Here is a 17,616-nt window from a genome sequence, read left to right on the forward strand (position 1 = left end):
TCATCCCTTAAATGTCTTTTTGTGGCTGTAATATAAGAGGGGTATAACACAGCAGGAGTCCCCACTGAATCACTGCTACACGATGCTTCATTTACCAACCTTCCTTCTCGCATTACAGGTCTCAGTTTGCCTTTGCCTTTCTGTAGTTAGTTAACAGGAAAACACGTCTTTATTCCAAATGCAGGTGGTTTCCACACCCCTAAATGATTAGGGGACCAGTATAAATGAGTATAACTCAGTGTAAAGAGACAAGCATAGGTATGAACCAAGACTTTCTAGTGAGGTAAGAAGTGTGTACAGTGCAAAGGTTTGACACATGCTTCGACATTTAGTTTTGTTCAATCTATTCACTCTGGCCAAACACATGCCATTCATGTGTCCAAAACAAGTTATTAGGACATAAAGTGAAAATGAAATCCACATCTTGTATTCTTTGTACTTCAGCACGAAAAGCTGCCTGGCAGCTCTGTAAGGTAAAGATTACATGCATATGTTATATATTACATTCTTCTTCACTATTCTTTCCATCAAACTTTAGCACTTAACCGCTGAGGTCTTTTTTTCAGGAACATGAGCATCCTTTAGTATGGAAGATATCTGAATCTGGGATCCTACATACAGTAAGTTTTACCTTAAAAAAAAAGAAAAACAAGGTGAGAGATACTGTTTTATAGCTTATTACAGCTGATCAACATCTGTGCTACTGTATGACTTGTATTTTTTACCAGCTAAAAGGATAAATCAGTATTTTTTCTTGCTGTGAATGGCTTTCTATTCTTTAGGTATGAACAACATCTGATGACCTCAACTTTCTAAGAAGAATTTAAATGTGAAGGTGTTCCTGTGTAGGTTGGAGAGCCTGGATACTGAAATAGGACTCCATTTAAGAGAAACATAGGACTCAACACATAGCAGATCGCTGTGCAGTTTAAGGCACCACTGAGAAATCCTCCAGGTTCTTCAAAAGAAAGTAGTAAGTATCAGACAAGGAGCTTGCATAGTGCTTGATTAAAAAAGGAATAGGAGGTAGGATTTTTTTCTCTGTGCTCAATAGCCAGATGGCTAAGCTACCCTTGAGAGAAAATTCTTTTGACCAAAACCACCACAAGCTCACTGGAGGCGTTCCTTTTATTCCCCAAAGTCCTTATCTAAAAAATACCAAGTAACTCTAATTTATAGTTGGCCAGAATCTTGCAAGGTTGCTTCAGGCTCTTTGAGATCAAGCCCTCAAACACAACAGTGCAGACTCTGAATTTCCCAAATAGCTCATGAATCAGAAGCACTATGTCAGAATGATGCTGAGGGGCCATTTGGCACTGAGATTACTAATGCTAAACTCAAAATAGAATAAACCCATTTGAATGAAGCTCTTTGAAAGGTGAAAAATAACTTGCTTTCTCATTTGGTTTAATTCACTTGACTATCACATTCAAGTTAGTTGAGCCTACCTCCTTTCTTGTGGACCTGCTGACAAACAGGGAAACTTCCTCCACATTTTTTGGGTACAGATCATTCACAGCCACTATACGGTCTCCATGGTTAAATATACATCCCAGTCGGTAAGGACCAGTCCAGTGTGACACACTAGGCCATTGGAAGACAGACAATAAAGGAATCACAAGAGATATCTAATTATTTCTAACAGAATGAAGATGACCAAATAGGATTGCATTTGTTGATATTTCCTTCTTGAAATAACTTATAGTGTAAGTGATATTGTAATATTGTGATATTGTGATATTTTTGATCTGGTTCTCGCTGAAATGAAATTGCTCCAATCATCCCAACAGGTCCCTGTAAAAGTGTACATGACCCTGACCCCAATACAATGTTAGTATTAACAAGGTCAAGATATATCCCTTCCCAACATCTCTATCATTTTAGTCCACCAAATCAAAGGCAAAATTAACTAGCAGTAACTATGTGATTCACAAGAATATGAGAAGATTAGCTTTTGGGTGGGATTTAACTGCACAAGATGCCATAGACATCTCAGTTCTATACAGTCCCTTTCAATAGGGAAATTGGAACTCAACTATAGGAACAGTTGGACACAGCAGTAGGAAATTTCTGGAGTTCTAACATACACTGATTCTGTCCTGTTCCGCACAGTCAAAAATGTATGTGGAGGTATCCACACTTCTATCTCTATGTTGATTGTCACTCATTCACATCTGACTGGCACATCTGATAAGACATCCAGAACTCACCATATTTGTCCTGCTGCTTCAGTAAGTGTTAAGTAATTGTTAACATCAGTCAGGGGGATGAAAATATCCAACTTCTGCAGCTGGGTCTCATCTGTAACTTGACTGTGAGAGAAAACACCAGAGACAAGGCATGCTTATCAGTACCTCATCAGAAGCCCGTGAATACATCTGTCTTCTCTGCAATGTAAAATGGAGAAGACACTTACCTGAGTAGTATAGTCAGCTGAACCACTGAAAGGGGTAACGAGTTTTGCTTTTTCTGGAGGGTTGGCTGCTGCCCGGTGCTGCTTTCTGCAAGTTTTAGGTCTCTGTTTGCCACCAAGTCTCTTGGACATGCATTGGTTTCCTGGCACTTGAGAGGAGTCAGAAGTCCATCACTGGTGCACATGCGCTGGTGATCCTCATCCAGGACCTGACTGAAGAGAAAGGGCAATAGAAAATGTACTCGTCTGGCCTTTCCAGTCACAGTTAATTTTGCTTTGTTTGAAGCTAGGTCAAATAGCTGTCAGTGAAGCAAAGAATAACAAGTTCTTGTAGCATATCCAGTGGACAAAATTACAGCTAAGTAAAATAAACTGTCCTTCTAAAAATGGACCATAAATCTCAAAATAAACCTTTCAAGTATTTAAAGACTACTATTAAGCCTGAAAACATTCCAGCTAAAAGCATGCTTTGACAAAGAAAGTGAGTACAGATTGTTGGCGTTAGCTGTACTGGCTTCTGTGGGGATGTAACACTGTCCTCTGGGGGATACAATAATGCAGATATGCTTAAATGTTTTTTAGGTTATTTGATTAACCACGTAACAACTGGGGCCTTCTCCCATCAAGACTGGAGTGAGTAGCAAAACCTGTTCTTGGTGGGTTTTAATTCAGATGGTATAGGCTTATAGGGTTACACAGAAACACTTCAATGAGTCTGTCATAACAAACTGGTTCATGAGTTTGCATTTCCAACTCCTTCCTACTAGGTAGAGGAAGATCTGACCACCTGTTAGTTAAGGCCTGTCACCTACAAGTAACACTCCTCCATCTCAAAACTGGTATCCTTCTGCCATGAAGGCACGCTTCTCTTCAGTGTAATGTGCTATAACATGACAGCTGTAAAATTTAATTATGGCACTAGAACTGTTAACACTAATTTCAGATATTTTGGTAGCTTGCCAAATACTGCACCTTTGAGTATGCAGCAGTAGATCCATCCTTTGGATGGCATAATGGAAGGAAGATGACCTTTTCAAGATCCTATAACTTCTTACTAGCAAAACTACGATCTAACATCTTAGATCTCTTTTCCTCTTTTTACCACTAGACAGTGCTGCCTGCTGTGGAATCTGGCTGGCTGAAGTGTCACTGGAGCTTGGCTGGGGTATCTGAGTGCAGTGGTTGCCTGTCGCATCATAAAAGACTAGAAAGAGTTTCAGTCAAACAGAAGTGTTGTATCCTACAGTCAGAGCCTATCTAAATGCATGAGTTTGCAAAGTGAGTTTAAATTTCACTTTGATAAGTTTGAATTTCACTCTAGTGTACTCAGTTGTTTTGAACTTTCTGAACCAAGACCAAACAGACTCATTCAACCAAGATGAAACCAAGAAAGACAGCTCTTCCTATATCACTGTATCACTTCTAACTTTCAAAACCTTAATAAAGTTGTTACTTACAGTGATTTCATTGACATATAAATGTTCTCCTTTACAGTATTCTTCTGCACTGGCTTCTCTTGCATAGGAACATTGGATTTGGCTGTAGGGTCAGGCTTTGATATTTCAGTATTACACTGTTAGAAACATATAACAATATATGAGGCAAATGTTCCTGTTCTGCCTACAGAAAAATCTTCTTGATTTCATTATTTTATTCAGTATTTGTTCTGTATAATGATAAACCACTGGCTAATACAGCTTAGCTTTCTTGAGATAAGTCACCTCCCAGAAACAGTGAGCTCTAAATGGTTGAAACTTAGATGTTAATGTTATCTGGTATTAGTGACACTATCGTCTGCTTTCCTTTCAGACCGAAACATAATCAGCTATATTCTGAAGTATCCCCCAAAGCTACTTCTCTTGCTCCCTTTTTTCAAACTGAAATGCATATATCAAAACGTTTCACAGCATGTTAAAATTACTGTTTGATTTTATGCATTTACTGACACTTTAGTAGAACCATGTTTTAAAATATTTAAAATAATGTACAGATAAATTTGCTAAAGAAGTTAATAGTTTCTGAAAAAACTGTGACAGAGTGGGCAAAAACCATTTACATTGAAGTAGTCTACTTGAGGAATTTCAAGAAAATCATCAATATTTTTGTCAAAATGCTACTTGCTACCAGAAAAATCCTTTGAATGAGTATATTTTTTCTCATACAAATGAACGCTCTATCACCTACTGCTTTATAAATGTATTTCTCCGGCAAAGTATTGGCTCCCTTATATACCAGTCCCTCCTTGGATTGTTAAATGTATCCTGTATCTTTGGAGCTAGATTATAGTTAACAAAACAGAAAAACTCACATCTGTTAAACTACCTTTGCTAAAATGTTGCTCGGAGTTTTGTAATAGTCGTCGTCTTCCTCCTCGATGTCTTCATCTGTTTCTGATGATAATGGACTTTCCTCAGTCTTTCCCATATTTTTATTCTGTTAAAATAATGTTTTCATATTTAACAGTTTTACAGATTATTTAATGTGTATTTTTCCATTTATTTGGAAAAGTAATAGAATCAGCAAGTATCCACAGGAAATGTGGGAAGACTTGCTTCTCCTTGAAGAGAGAAATGCTAATACAAGTTTGTTTTAGGATAAAGGTATCTGTAATTGTGCTTCTACTTATATCTTTGAGATAAACTGCACATCTACAATACTGGCCGCTAATATTAGTATTTCTCATATGTTGGTATGTGGTAAGCAGGAAGCTACAGTTCACTGTGTGCTCAATAATTGTTATCTTATTTTAAAACCAAGGTAAGTGTGTTAAATTCTTATATATGACTCCATGTATTTAGGATACATTCTTTTGTACAAAAGATTTTTTATTTGGGTTCAGTCCTAGAGTCCTTATCCTAGGGAAAAAATCCAAAAGAAATCTAGAATTAGATAGGAAAATATTTGCTATTTTCAAGTAACTGCTATCAAGTAAAGAATAAAGTTTGGACTTCCCTGATTAATGACAAATCTGTTAACTCATACTTCTCCATGAACTAGAACAAACCTCAGAGGGCTGGAGACCCAGCATTGAATGATTTGCAAACTGAGGGATGTTCTGCCTTAAGATGCTTCATAAATACTCAAAATAGTAAGTTTTGGACAATTTCATAAGTCAAGAAGAAATTAATCTCTCCACCAAGTTTATCTTTTTAAGTCACAAAGATAAATTATTTATTTTTATGTCTCCTTATTGACTTCACTATAATGAAAAAAGTATGGTAATTAGTATTTAGTTTCCTCACTGTGCAATTCTCCATGCCATGTTTCTGATGCAATAATTTTTTTTTATCTCTCTACCTACATCCTAGGTTTCCATGGTGATAATTTTAATAACTGCTAAATATGCCACCAAATATATTAGAGTTTTCTAAGTAAAGTAAATTAAACTAATTACTCCCTTTCATGTAAAGAAAAGAAACTGGCATTGAATAGAAATTAGGCATTTATGAAGGCATTAGGCATTTATGAAGGCATTTATGTTCCTTGTGGGTATAAATGTCATTAAAAAAGCAGCCCATGTTCTAGGAGTCAGTGCACACCTACAAACGGTCCCTCAGGACACCCGTAGCAAAAATCCTTGGTGGAAACTGGACTGACTCTATGCTCATAATCTAAAGTTGTGAACAGGTTTCCCAGTGAATTTTCAGGGGCTTTGGATGAATCCTATAGTAAACACTGGGGAAAAATAGGGTAAAGGAGGTGATTTTATGAGCTCTTTGAGACCCTCTGACCCCTCTCAAGAGTAGACGGCACACATCAGCTTCCCAGATTGATCTTTCAGCCACTAACAGTGGCCATCTTTTGCAACATAAATACGGTGTTTTCTTGGCACCATCTCAGATTTAGGGGATAATGGGAAGTAGAAGGTTAAACTGCTGCAGCAGCATTTGGCCTAGATCTCAGATCTTCCAGGTGCTTTGGAAGTGGAGTAGTACAGTTATCTTCATTGTAAAATCATTCTCAATCTTACAGCTAAGCAAATTATTAAAGGCTATGTTGAGCCAAGGTGAGATTAGGAAAAAAGCAGATTACAAAATAGATTAGCTGTAGCACAAATGGAATATGAAAGGGGTAACTGGAAAACAATTGAGCAATTGTTAGTTTTAGGCCTTTTAGGGGAAGAGTCAAAAGCTATGCACTGTGCTAAGCTCTTTAAAAGAGGGACTTCTCTTTTAATCACATATGTCTCACACATATTAAAGCCAGTGTTCCTGACTAGGATGCCTAATCTTGACTGGTCTGTATGTCAGTAATGAGTAGTACAGGGTGACACAAGTCACAACTCACTATTTTGATGCATTTTAGGTATTGAAAGCTGCATATGAAAATAGCTGATAATGAACTGCCTAGTAAACAGAAACTTGATTTTGTAGCCCTAGAAAGTGGGTTCAAAAGGAACCAGGTCCTGAAAACCTCTCTTAGGTTACTGAGTCCCTGACTATGTGACTAGATTCCCTGACATTGAGGAGCCTGTTTGCAGGAGTAATAGTTACTCACCAAACAGTTTTCAGGATTAGGACATGCAAGAGGGATCCACCAAAAGTAACTAGATACTGGGAATGTGGAGTCATACTTTTAACAGGAAGTAAACGCAAGACATAATCTGTAAATAAACTGTCTAAATATCATTGAGCAGAGAAAGGATATAGAGATGTTAGCAGATACTAAACTTAAGAGGCAAGTAAAATATTTTTGACACATGATCAATCATTGTTCCTTGTTAGCTCTCTGGTAAGGTCATTCATAATATTTTCACCCATCCTGAAACAAAAATATGAGCTTCCTGCTAGTCCCTCTGCTTCAGATTAAAGAGTAAAACACAGACTGTAAAATACAGACTCCTTATTGTTTATTCCTTGTGATCACTCTGTCCCACTCTCAACAGCAGTATATAATACACACCCTCCATGTCACCGTAATTATGAGAAGGATTAATGAGAGAGACAGGAAAGCGATATGTGAGAGAGAGAGAAAGAAAGCGTTGGCATGCATACAAAGCAGCACTAGATAAAAAACAAAGTGTTTGATTTTAAACTGAGTTAATCCAACCCAGTTTAGGGCTCAGACTCACAACTAAATTCATAAATTACTGTGTGTCAGCTCTACTGTGGTAACTACCCATGGCATTACAAGGTAGTTTCAACTATTTTCACTTCATTAAACTAAATTTAGCTGTATTATCTCATACTTGCTGCCAGGCTGTACGTACACGGATGGTTATTGCAACATGTGATTTATAATCCTGCTAGCTGTGATAGCAGGATAGATTCTTTCCCTATGTCTCAGCCACTCCAGATCATAATCCAATGTATAAACTGCTAATAAAGATGGTTTTATAATCAGCTGCCAAACTGTACACTGGCATGGTGGAGCCTTGCACACGTATTTTATTTTGTTGACTCCGCTGCAAAGACAGTAACCAAGGGCAGAGGGCTGGTAAAAGATATCTGAAATTTGCTGCAGCTACTTGTTCAGGGAACACAAGTCAGAACCTGCAGCCAATAATGCATGGTCATGTTTATCATTTTATCTTTTAGAATCATTTCTACCAGATATGGAAGCTAAATTACTGGAAGCTATACTTATGTCAATATAAGGTCAGCCCTGAGGTGTTCTTCAATATAACAAAACTTTGTTATTTAGTTCTGTTAAACTGATTCAGCTGCTATTTGCACACATATTCTGAAAGAGGATAGAGAAATAAACCGTTCAGAAAGAGTGTGGCACAGCTGAGAAATATGGTGGGAGGCATAAGTCCTCAAGCAGGACACCTTCAGAGCTCTCTATCAAGCTTCTTAGAGGTGTCACAAGTTGCAATCGCTGCAGAGAAACTCTAAGGATCTGTCCCCAAGAAACAAAGTAAATGAAAGGTATTTCAAGCAAGTTCTCAGAAGGTTATTTTCAATGCCAAATAGATTAGCTATATTTACAATATTTTTACATATATTTACAATAGATTAGCTATATTTATAAAACCTTCATGATGAAAACTCAACATGCTTGTGAAGTAGATGAATAATCTACAGGTACAGATATTCAGGTGAGATGAGAGCCAATAGTTACTTCTGCAGACTGGACAAGTCAAAAGCTGCTCACCAGGCTTGGAAAAACTCTTCTCAGTGAGTTGTACTGAGACTGATGGGGGCCAGGATCTGAATTAGGCCTGTTCTTCTCTTCTGAGAGACCTTTCTCCTGTATGGAAAAGAAAAATGTTGACTCCTACACACTCTGCAGATGTTTTACTTTGCCTGTTGCTGGGTAACAGCCTTTTTAAGCTTCCTTCAGCAGACTATTGGCATGGAGCTTTGTAATCATAGAAAACCAATTTTTCCCTGGCTGCTATTCAGTCTGCTGCCAAAGGATGGAGCCTGTAATTGCTCTGGGATAGTAGCAAAGCTTTCCTTCCTTTCTATTTACATTTTGAGGGAGAAGATCTGAAAGGCACAGAGGACAGCTAGGAATCCAGGTTCCAGTGGATGTCACTGGAACTGAACTCCCCTCTAGGCTTTAAAGTCTGAAGAGAAAGTCAAAGAAAAGAGCAATCACAAAACAGGAAGAACATCACCAGTAGCTGCACAAAAAATATTCAAATGGCTTTGCCAAGACATGTTAAAGCAAATATGTAGGGGCTTATTTTAGGGATGAGAAGATGACCACCAATCTTTGCCAGTCAGCTGATATGGCCAATGAATATTAGTGCTCACCGCCATGAACACCTGCCCTTACTTAAATGCAGATTAGTAAAAAAAATATGCCAGTACTGACCCTGCGTGGGGACTCTGACATTATAATCCAGATCCTACTACATAAAGACCCAATATAATGCAGAAGACACCAACTGGCAATCAGTGCATGTTCTCAGAACTTATTTTGATTGAAACTAGCAACTACACAAAACAAATTTCACAGTTATCCCTGTCAGTAAGCTCGTTAGGGACTGCTAATCTACCTTCTGGATGCTTTGGCTTTCCAGGTGGCTGGTCATAGCTACATCATTCAGGGATAATGGCAAAGAGGAAGGTCGGCTTTTCACTTCTGGCTTTGCAAGATCTTGGTTCTAGAGAGAAGACAACAGCAGTGTAAGACAGGCATCTGAAGTGCATGGGCTACAAGGAACAGGGCATCTCAGTAGTAGTAATTCTACTTCTAAAGGCTCAGATAGGTTTTATATGTGGTATTTTGCAGGCAAAAATAAATTTCCTCTACTTAGACTCTGAGCTGGCTGGAAGCTGTTAGGATGTAAGCAGCGTAGCGCTGAGTCTGAAATATTAGGCTCACCTGACCAACAAAGTACAGAAACTTAGGCTTTACACTGAATTAACAGGCTTCCAGTTGGTTCATAGCACTGACAGGCTACATGTGAATCAAACTGTAAAACAGCATGTAGACATATCCAAAAAGCCCACAGTAAAAACTGTACACAGGTTTTCATTCTGAGACATCAAAGGTGCAATTCATTGCAGCATAATGTTAATCACCAACTAATTTCCATGTGGCTTATTCTTCAAAGAGATTGCTTCAATGTAAAATCAATCCCAGTGGAACACAGACTGTGCAATGCCTGCTTAATTCATAAGTCCAGCCTAATTGATCTATAAGGAAAATTAATTTTCAATTAATAATGTCAAAGGCCAACTTGCAAGGTCAAAATCAGGAAAATTCCTTGCCTCTTAGCACAAGTTTTTAATGAACTTACAAACTGCTTTCTTTCTTAAATCAAGTGTAGTAGCAAGTCACCTGAGGACATCCACCTTCTTTCGCCTCCCTGCAGATTGAAGATATCTCAGTGACCCAGTCCTCTATCTCTTGCCTGCAGCGAGGAACAACATAAATGCAAACCTCATAAGTAAACTGCAAGGAAAACGCACTTGCTCACCCACTTCCTCTTATGGGCCTAAAATAACACTTTCTGAAATCAACAGGGAAAATTGCTTCTTCCGTTGAAGAGAGTGCGTTTGGGTGGCATGCAGTACAAGATTAAAAGCTAAATCTCTGAAGGTGTGTGTGTGTTTGTGTGTGTGTGCACGCACACATGCACACGCAAGAGAGGTGAAGGAGGGGTGGAATGGTTCCTACTGCTTCATTTGCTATGTGTAATGCTGCTTTGCTCTGTACTGCCCCAAAAATGGCCAGTAAGGCTTATGAATGTGTTTGGGCAGACAGAATGAGCAATGGGTCATGAACGCCCCATAGAAACACTTTCGTGCTTGCGAGTGAGATTGGTTTGATGAATTCCAGACCACTTCCCATCAAATACTTGTGAAAGGAGTGCCCTGAGCGAAGGTGTGGAATGGTGTGCTCAAGCAACGCATAGGTATGTGTTTTCCTTTGTGCTCGTCAGCCTTTCACACATCAGCTGCTCTTCTGCATTAAGACAGAAAAACCCTTGACATGCTTGTGGCTGGGAAACTGAGGGCAGAAGCTGCACGTAGCAGCAGAGAAGCACCTTGCCAAATGTACTCCCTCACTGAACTTTGGCTGCTCACCACAACAGCAGTAATATCGGCTCTTGCTGAAGACTGGATTATAGATTGGGAAAGCAGGGAGTGCAGCAGCCGTGCTGCTGAGCTGCAAAGCCAGCCATCTGAATAGAGGCCCTGAATCATTCCTTTTAGAGTCTGTTTTCTCTTCAAACTGTTTTTCTTGATAAATAACCTTTTTTCTAGGGCAGGATTATTTCCTGTGATTTATCCATAAGCAGCATAAGCTTTCCTAACTCCCAGAAGCCACAGGGTTAGAAGACAAAACTGTCTGCTCTTCCCTGACCCTTTACTGATAGAGATTGACGTTACAGTAGCACACTGATAAAATGTTGTTGCCATGCCCACTCCCAGCTGTGAACTTCCATTACTTTCTCATGTTGAATCTTATAATAGCACGGCTATTAGGGAAGTTAAATCAGCTGTCTGAACCAGTAGAAAATTAACCTTGCCGCAGGAAATAAGAAAAGAAAGAAAAGACATAAAGAACAGTTTTCCGCTGGATCATTTCATCCTGGAGTTGCACAGTCAGTAGACCTGATATGAGGAGAGACTGGAACTGCTGGCCAGAGCTGCAGGAAAGGAGAAGGACCTTGCCCTGGGGCAGCAGCATGGTGTTACAATCGCTTAATTGTAATGTCAGGCTGCACTTACATGCCTTTCTATGCATACCTGCTCCTCCCAATGAGGTAGTAACTTCTGTCTCCAGTACTAATAGACATCACCTCTTCAGGAGGACATTTAAACATCTTCCTTACCGTTGCCATCCTTTCAGAATTACTTATGCCAATTTCTACATTTATGATCCTGTGAAGATAAGCATATGAAACATCCTATATATACACATACATACATGTATGTATGTGTATGTATTTTACACTCTAAGCACAGCAGGACATTAAAGATCTGCCTGGAAAAAGGTATGTACTTTCCCTACAAAAAATTCTCAATAATAAGGCACACTTCCAAAACATTTCTTGTCTTTCAATAAAGAAAACTCTAAAACGAACACATAAAAATTGACTTTTACAATGACCTATGCCCAAATTTTGGAAACTTCTTTTTGAATAAAGGGGCTCTTGCCTGCACATAAAATCTTGAGAAGTTGTAATAAGAAAAATGCTTTGCAAATCTTGTTTCAACAACTACAGTTTTTCAACAACTTATCAAACAGTAAGTTTGATTTGAAACCAAATGTACCTTAACAGTGTTCTAACGGAGGACAGCAGGAACAAGTAAGATGCACTTTTAATGTATTCTTAAATGGAAGCCCTGTAAGTCTATTAATTTCCAAGACATTAAATTAGACCAAATTGCTATTGTAGCAAAAATAGTAAGAACAATGACAATAATGATGATAATAATATAGCAATACACCCCTGAGCAAGCTGGAAATTTTTCCAAAGCTTCACATTAGAAACCTTTTTAATAGAAGAAACACAATAGCAATGTGAGTCCAGCGATCTCCATGCTTAATAAGTCCTGTGGCCTTTGGATCTGGTCTCAAGTCTGACTGGTAAAACCTTTACATTTTTTTGACATAACTGTTTCCCTTTATATATAATATTATATATATATTTAATACCACAGGTAACACTACAAAGCTAATGACATCCAGCCTTGCTGCAGCCTGCAATGGGCACTGTCTTGAGTAGAATGAAATGACCATCCCAAATGTGCCAAGCAGAGCATTTCTAAGGGTAAGTGGCAGCAGAGCAGCCTACATCAGCCTAAATGGCTAAGAAAAAGCAGTGAGACTTCTGCTCTATTTGTGGAGCACTTTACAAAGTCAAAAGGTAGGAAAGGTTCTGTTCAACAGTTAAGAGTGGTGCACTCCATACTTACTTGTGTGTGAATAAATGCATAGTGTCATACTCACAGAAGATAAATTATCTTTTACTACAGGAATATAAGCCTTCTGGATCACAGAGCCAAGCTGTCTGCTTTGCAGACACCATACTGTCACAATCCCTCAGGTAAGTGTGTCAAATTCCACCAGAAACATTTAGAATTTTTACTTCTACATAAATTATATGCTATAAGCTGCACCAAAAGCCTACAAGAGTCCATGGGACTCTCCTCTTGACTCAATTCTTGAGTAGAATTTGGCTCAAGAATCTCAAGCAGCAACTAACATCTGCACAGTCAGTGGACATTTAAGAATGGTGATACGTGATTTTAAACAAAAAGATGATGCATTAGAGTTACATACTGATCAACAGCTATGCAGCCTTTTATATGCTGGCCTTTTAGGTACTTCAGGGTGTAATAACCCTTGCTGGATTTGCACAGGATGAAAAAACGCCTTTTCCAGGAATTCTGCCAAAGAGAAAATAATTTGTCTTTCATCAAAACTCAGGAGAGCAGAAATAACAGACGTTTCTTGAGGCATTGCTGGAATATGACTAATCTGTGGCAGAATACCTGTGAGCTCAAGAGTTGAAGAGGTGGTGATTTGGTGAAGAATCCGTGCTTGCAAACTTCATCACTGGGTGAGAATATATTTTGAACTCCTAGCAATCAAAGAGAAATGAATGGCATCATTATTCAATTTGTTGCTAATTGATCTATTACAAGGACCTGCTCAAACTGGAAACTTTTGCTGATCACTGGGCTTCTGTGCTTAAGTGGCCATGAAACATGTTCAATTAGAGATGACAAGCACAAATCAGAGCTCTAAAATGCAGGGCCAGGCCATCCTCCGCTGATATCAGTGTGTTTGGGGTGACAACTGGACACATCTGTAAGCAAAAGAGAGTGCCAGTATATTGCATTGCGGGAGGTGGCTTGGAAGATACCGTAAGGCTCTGTCTTAGGTCTGGTCTTAACTTCTTACTAGTGATCTGAAAGAGAGTAAGCAGCATGCTAACAGCGTTTGCAGGCAGCATTCAGTTTGGATGCGGCACCACTATGGAAACCACCCTCCTCTGTGAATTGTGACACACCACCAGGAGAACATCTACCATGGAAAACACAAGCTAAAACCTCAGGGAAGGGTGGGAATATCTCAACGAATATTTATTTGTGATGTGCATACTCTGTGGTCAGCTATAGTTTCAGACTTGTATTTTCTCATCAGTGGTGGATTTGTAACCAAAATCTCAGTCTTCACTTATTAATGCACTTTAATATAGTAAGTGGAAATCTCATTCCATCTTTTAAGCTGTAAACTCTGTATGGGAAATTAAGATTTCAAAAGAATTCAGTGACTGAAGGGAACACAATCGACAACATTTTGTATCTTCCAGTAAGGGACAGTAGAGGACGTACACAAATTTTTGGATATCCACCAGCAATGTACCACAAACCAAACTTTGTGGTGGCACGAGAAACACTTTGTGCTGAAATTACAACTGACTTCAGTAGAGATAAGATTTCATCACTAGTGTCTTGGAACTACCGATGGTATCTCCTTGTTCCTGGTTAATTTTTAAGGATTTTAATCTTCTTATAGTGTCTGTCTAACCTCTGTATCAGGCCAATTCTGTTTTAAAGGGATGGGTTGTATTTAGGATAGATTTGTTACAGAAGGGAGCAGAAGAGTAGAATTATGGAATTAACACACAGAGTAAGTGCAGCTGGACTCATCTCATTTTCCTAATACGCTGGCCCCCTCCCTTTTTTTTTCTTTTTTTACTAACTTCTTAAGACAAAGTCCTTGGCACAAGAAGGGGAAAGGTATAGTGTCAAATACTGATGAAAATGGCTTGAAACCTGACACAATTGACAAATTTCCATAAATTAAATTTTGTACCTGTAGAATTTCTTCTATTTCTGGATGCCATCCTGACTGCTTCTTCCACTCAGAAAATAAAGAGAGCAAAAACCCTGAGGCTAACTCCTTTCACTTGGATTCCGGCTGACAAGTATTTTATTGTACTTACGGTCACCTGAGAAAATAACAAGCACCTCAAAAGTGTTTATTTCTAAAGCGATGATAAATCTATATACAAATAAATACAGAAAGATAAAAATCTATAGTAAATTATAATAATGCTTATAAAATACAATTAGAATATTTAATATATACATTGTATTATATTATATATTAAAATTATAATTTAATAATTATATAATATCATATATTAATCATTTAATTTACAAAATTATGGAGTTCAAAGGAATGACCCAGGAACTAAGAAGATCTGTCAATGGAGTCCCATTTTGTCCCTTTATAACAGCTGCAACCCAGGAACATTGCATCAGATAAATCTTTCTGACAGTGATTAGCAGTTGATTGAAATTGCAGTTGATTGAAATTGCCTGAAGTAAGCATAGCCTGGCCTAAAGAGCTTAAAATCTAAAGATATTAAAAAAAATAGTAACAAATCTACATGTCTAATAATTTACAAGTCTTTAGCACCATTAATACAATGCCCTCAGAGCAATTTATAAACAACAATACATTTCAAAGCATTCTAAGATGTGGATTAGTATCACTATTTTACAGATGAGTGAACAGACAATATCTATTTTTACTGATGAAAATTGATGTTCAAAATGTCCCCTCCAATTTTACCATGGAAATTGTAACCTGCCTGTAACTCTCAGAAGAGGCGAGACTATCTGTCTTATAGCCAGGCTGTAGCAGAGGTGGAAATAGGGGATAAAATTAAGGTAAAACGCAGTAATACACTACCATGTTCTTCTCCAAAGTTTTGTTAAATAACCATTTAATAAAATAAGCAAGTAGCAGTCTGTGGGATTTGATAATTGCAAGACGACAGAGATGGAACATTTAGAAGGCAAAGGGTGGTTTTGGTTTATGGACTTCTATTATTAAGTTCATTTGCCTTTCTCTTAAATAACACTCTTCAGTGTTTGGATAACAGAGACAGACATCCATTGTATTGCTGCTTCTTTGCAATTCTGGACCCCTGCCAATCGATTGCACTATATTTTGGTACTATATTTTGGACATTGAACAGTTTATTATGTCACAATTACTTGCTTGTTTATTTAAAATCAGATCTAGTTTCTCTCATTTAGTTACATTTCCAACAATATCAAGTTTTGTCCTTTCGTAATACCATGTGGGAAACGGTTTTCAAAATTTCCTTTTGCCCCACCGTAAGTCTCCCATTCCTTGCAAAATCAAATCCTTTTCTTGTAATAACTTGGCTTAAACTTGCCTGACAGCTACAGCAACATTATATGGTCTCTAACATGCCTGTTTACATGAAACTGCAGAGCTTCTGGGAAAACCTACAGGACTGCAGCGCTGTTCTCTTGTTCCTTTCTGAACATCCTGCCTCAACCGAGAGATTTAAGTGGTTTCCTTGGCTTGTATACCTTCGGAGATTTACTCCACAGTATCAGAAGTAAATATGAAACAGCTAGGAGTAGCAGTCAGAAACAGTCTGTTATGGTACCCAAAATTTTGCCTCCCTCACTCAACTGACGTTACAGACTTCAGTGGCTGTTGTTTCAGGTGACACCATGGTGCCAATGCCAACAACCCATTTCTAACCTAGGTCTGTGGGAGAGCTCTAAAGCATTTCTGCCTGTACATTTTTGATAGGAAAATTTCGGCATTTTTGCCTTTTTGGGAGAAAGATTTGTTGTACAAACGTGCTGACAAAACTACACTATAAGCTTTACTGCCTAGGCTTTTTGCCTACTGAAAAAGGACAAAAAGCAAAAATAAGCAAGCAAACAAAACATAAAAAAAAAAAGTGACTGTACGCAAACTCAGACTCAAATGTACATTCCATATATTCATAACCCCCACACCTGGGGTTTCAATCAAAGACACTGCAATGTTCTTCTCAGCTTGACTGACAAAGCCATCACCACTGGCAAGTGATCTGTCACAAAAACATTATACGAGTCCATAACAGGATAAAAGTCTCATCTAGGTTTGAGTAAAGTCAAGATCTGCAGGTGGAAAAACAAAAACCTCTGGGATTACAATAGGCTCTTAATAATCTGTGTGATTTCACTCGGTATTTTGAAAACAAGTTTATAATTGTTACATTTAATCATTTATTTCTCTTCAATCATTTATTTCTCTTCTTTTAAACCACTTACTTCTAATTCAGAATAGACAACGCCAATTCCATGATTATACCCCTTCATAGTTTGGAAGCATGGTATTAAGAAATTTGATTGCTTTCAATCTTTCAAAATGTAATAGGACACTTCAGTTAAAATGCAAATAAAGTGCTGCAAATGAATTAACATTATAAAGCTTCAGATATAAATCAATACTATGTTAATACTTACAGGCAAAATGTGTTCATGGTGTGGAAGATCTAGTAGAAACATCCCTTAAAACATTTTCAAGTTACCTGTATCGTTTTCTGCAGCACAACACAATGTATTATTGCTCTGCACAGTGACTGCGTTCTTATAAACCTTGCATAAATATAAACACCTTGAAATATGACCCACAAGGAAATTCCCATTTCTACCAAAGGAAGCAAATAAAAGATTGTTCTGAAAGGGGAAACCTGGTCACAAATGAACCTTGTAGTTCACTTACAAGGGGGGAAAAAATAATAATACACACATTTGAGCCAACCATAAATGTCTCCCACGCAGAAAAAAAAACCCCAAAGATTGTTTTGTTTTGTTGTTTCAGTTTTCCAAACAGTCCCTACTTATCCCCAGAGCAGTGTGTCTACAGTATCACGTCAACTTATTACTGGGCTCACTCCTAGGTCAACTTTTTGGCTTCTCTGCAGAGACAGCCAACAAATCATTAACTACAGTAAATCTTGT

At 38.1% G+C, this 17,616-nt stretch overlaps 1 protein-coding gene across 1 annotated transcript; it reads right to left on the bottom strand.

Moving 5' to 3' along the window:
- Nucleotides 1-562: 562 nt before the first annotated feature.
- Nucleotides 563-14,678, bottom strand: PLEKHS1 (pleckstrin homology domain containing S1). The gene is made up of 13 exons (XM_062580730.1): nt 14,648-14,678; nt 13,318-13,403; nt 13,106-13,212; nt 11,566-11,700; nt 10,151-10,223; nt 9,363-9,470; nt 8,510-8,605; nt 4,736-4,846; nt 3,871-3,986; nt 2,417-2,626; nt 2,211-2,312; nt 1,449-1,584; nt 563-631 (listed from the first exon to the last, which is right to left on the bottom strand). The coding sequence occupies exons 1-13, from the start codon at nt 14,676-14,678 to the stop codon at nt 563-565; spliced, it is 1,380 nt and encodes a 459-aa protein (XP_062436714.1).
- Nucleotides 14,679-17,616: the final 2,938 nt, after the last annotated feature.

The sequence above is a fragment of the Rhea pennata genome, chromosome 7 (assembly GCF_028389875.1).
Source record: "Rhea pennata isolate bPtePen1 chromosome 7, bPtePen1.pri, whole genome shotgun sequence".
Lineage (NCBI taxonomy): Eukaryota > Metazoa > Chordata > Aves > Rheiformes > Rheidae > Rhea > Rhea pennata.

What these genes read in the sequence shown, in the direction of transcription:
- PLEKHS1 (XM_062580730.1), bottom strand. Translation starts at nt 14,678, where the DNA reads ATGGCATCCAGAAATAGAAGAAATTCTACAG. An exon ending in TTCAACTCTTGAGCTCACAG is followed by an intron (nt 13,213 to 13,317) that starts GTATTCTGCCAC and finishes TCTCTTTGGCAG; the next exon opens with AATTCCTGGAAAAGGCGTTT. An exon ending in AAAGCCAAAGCATCCAGAAG is followed by an intron (nt 8,606 to 9,362) that starts GTAGATTAGCAG and finishes TTTTCCATACAG; the next exon opens with GAGAAAGGTCTCTCAGAAGA.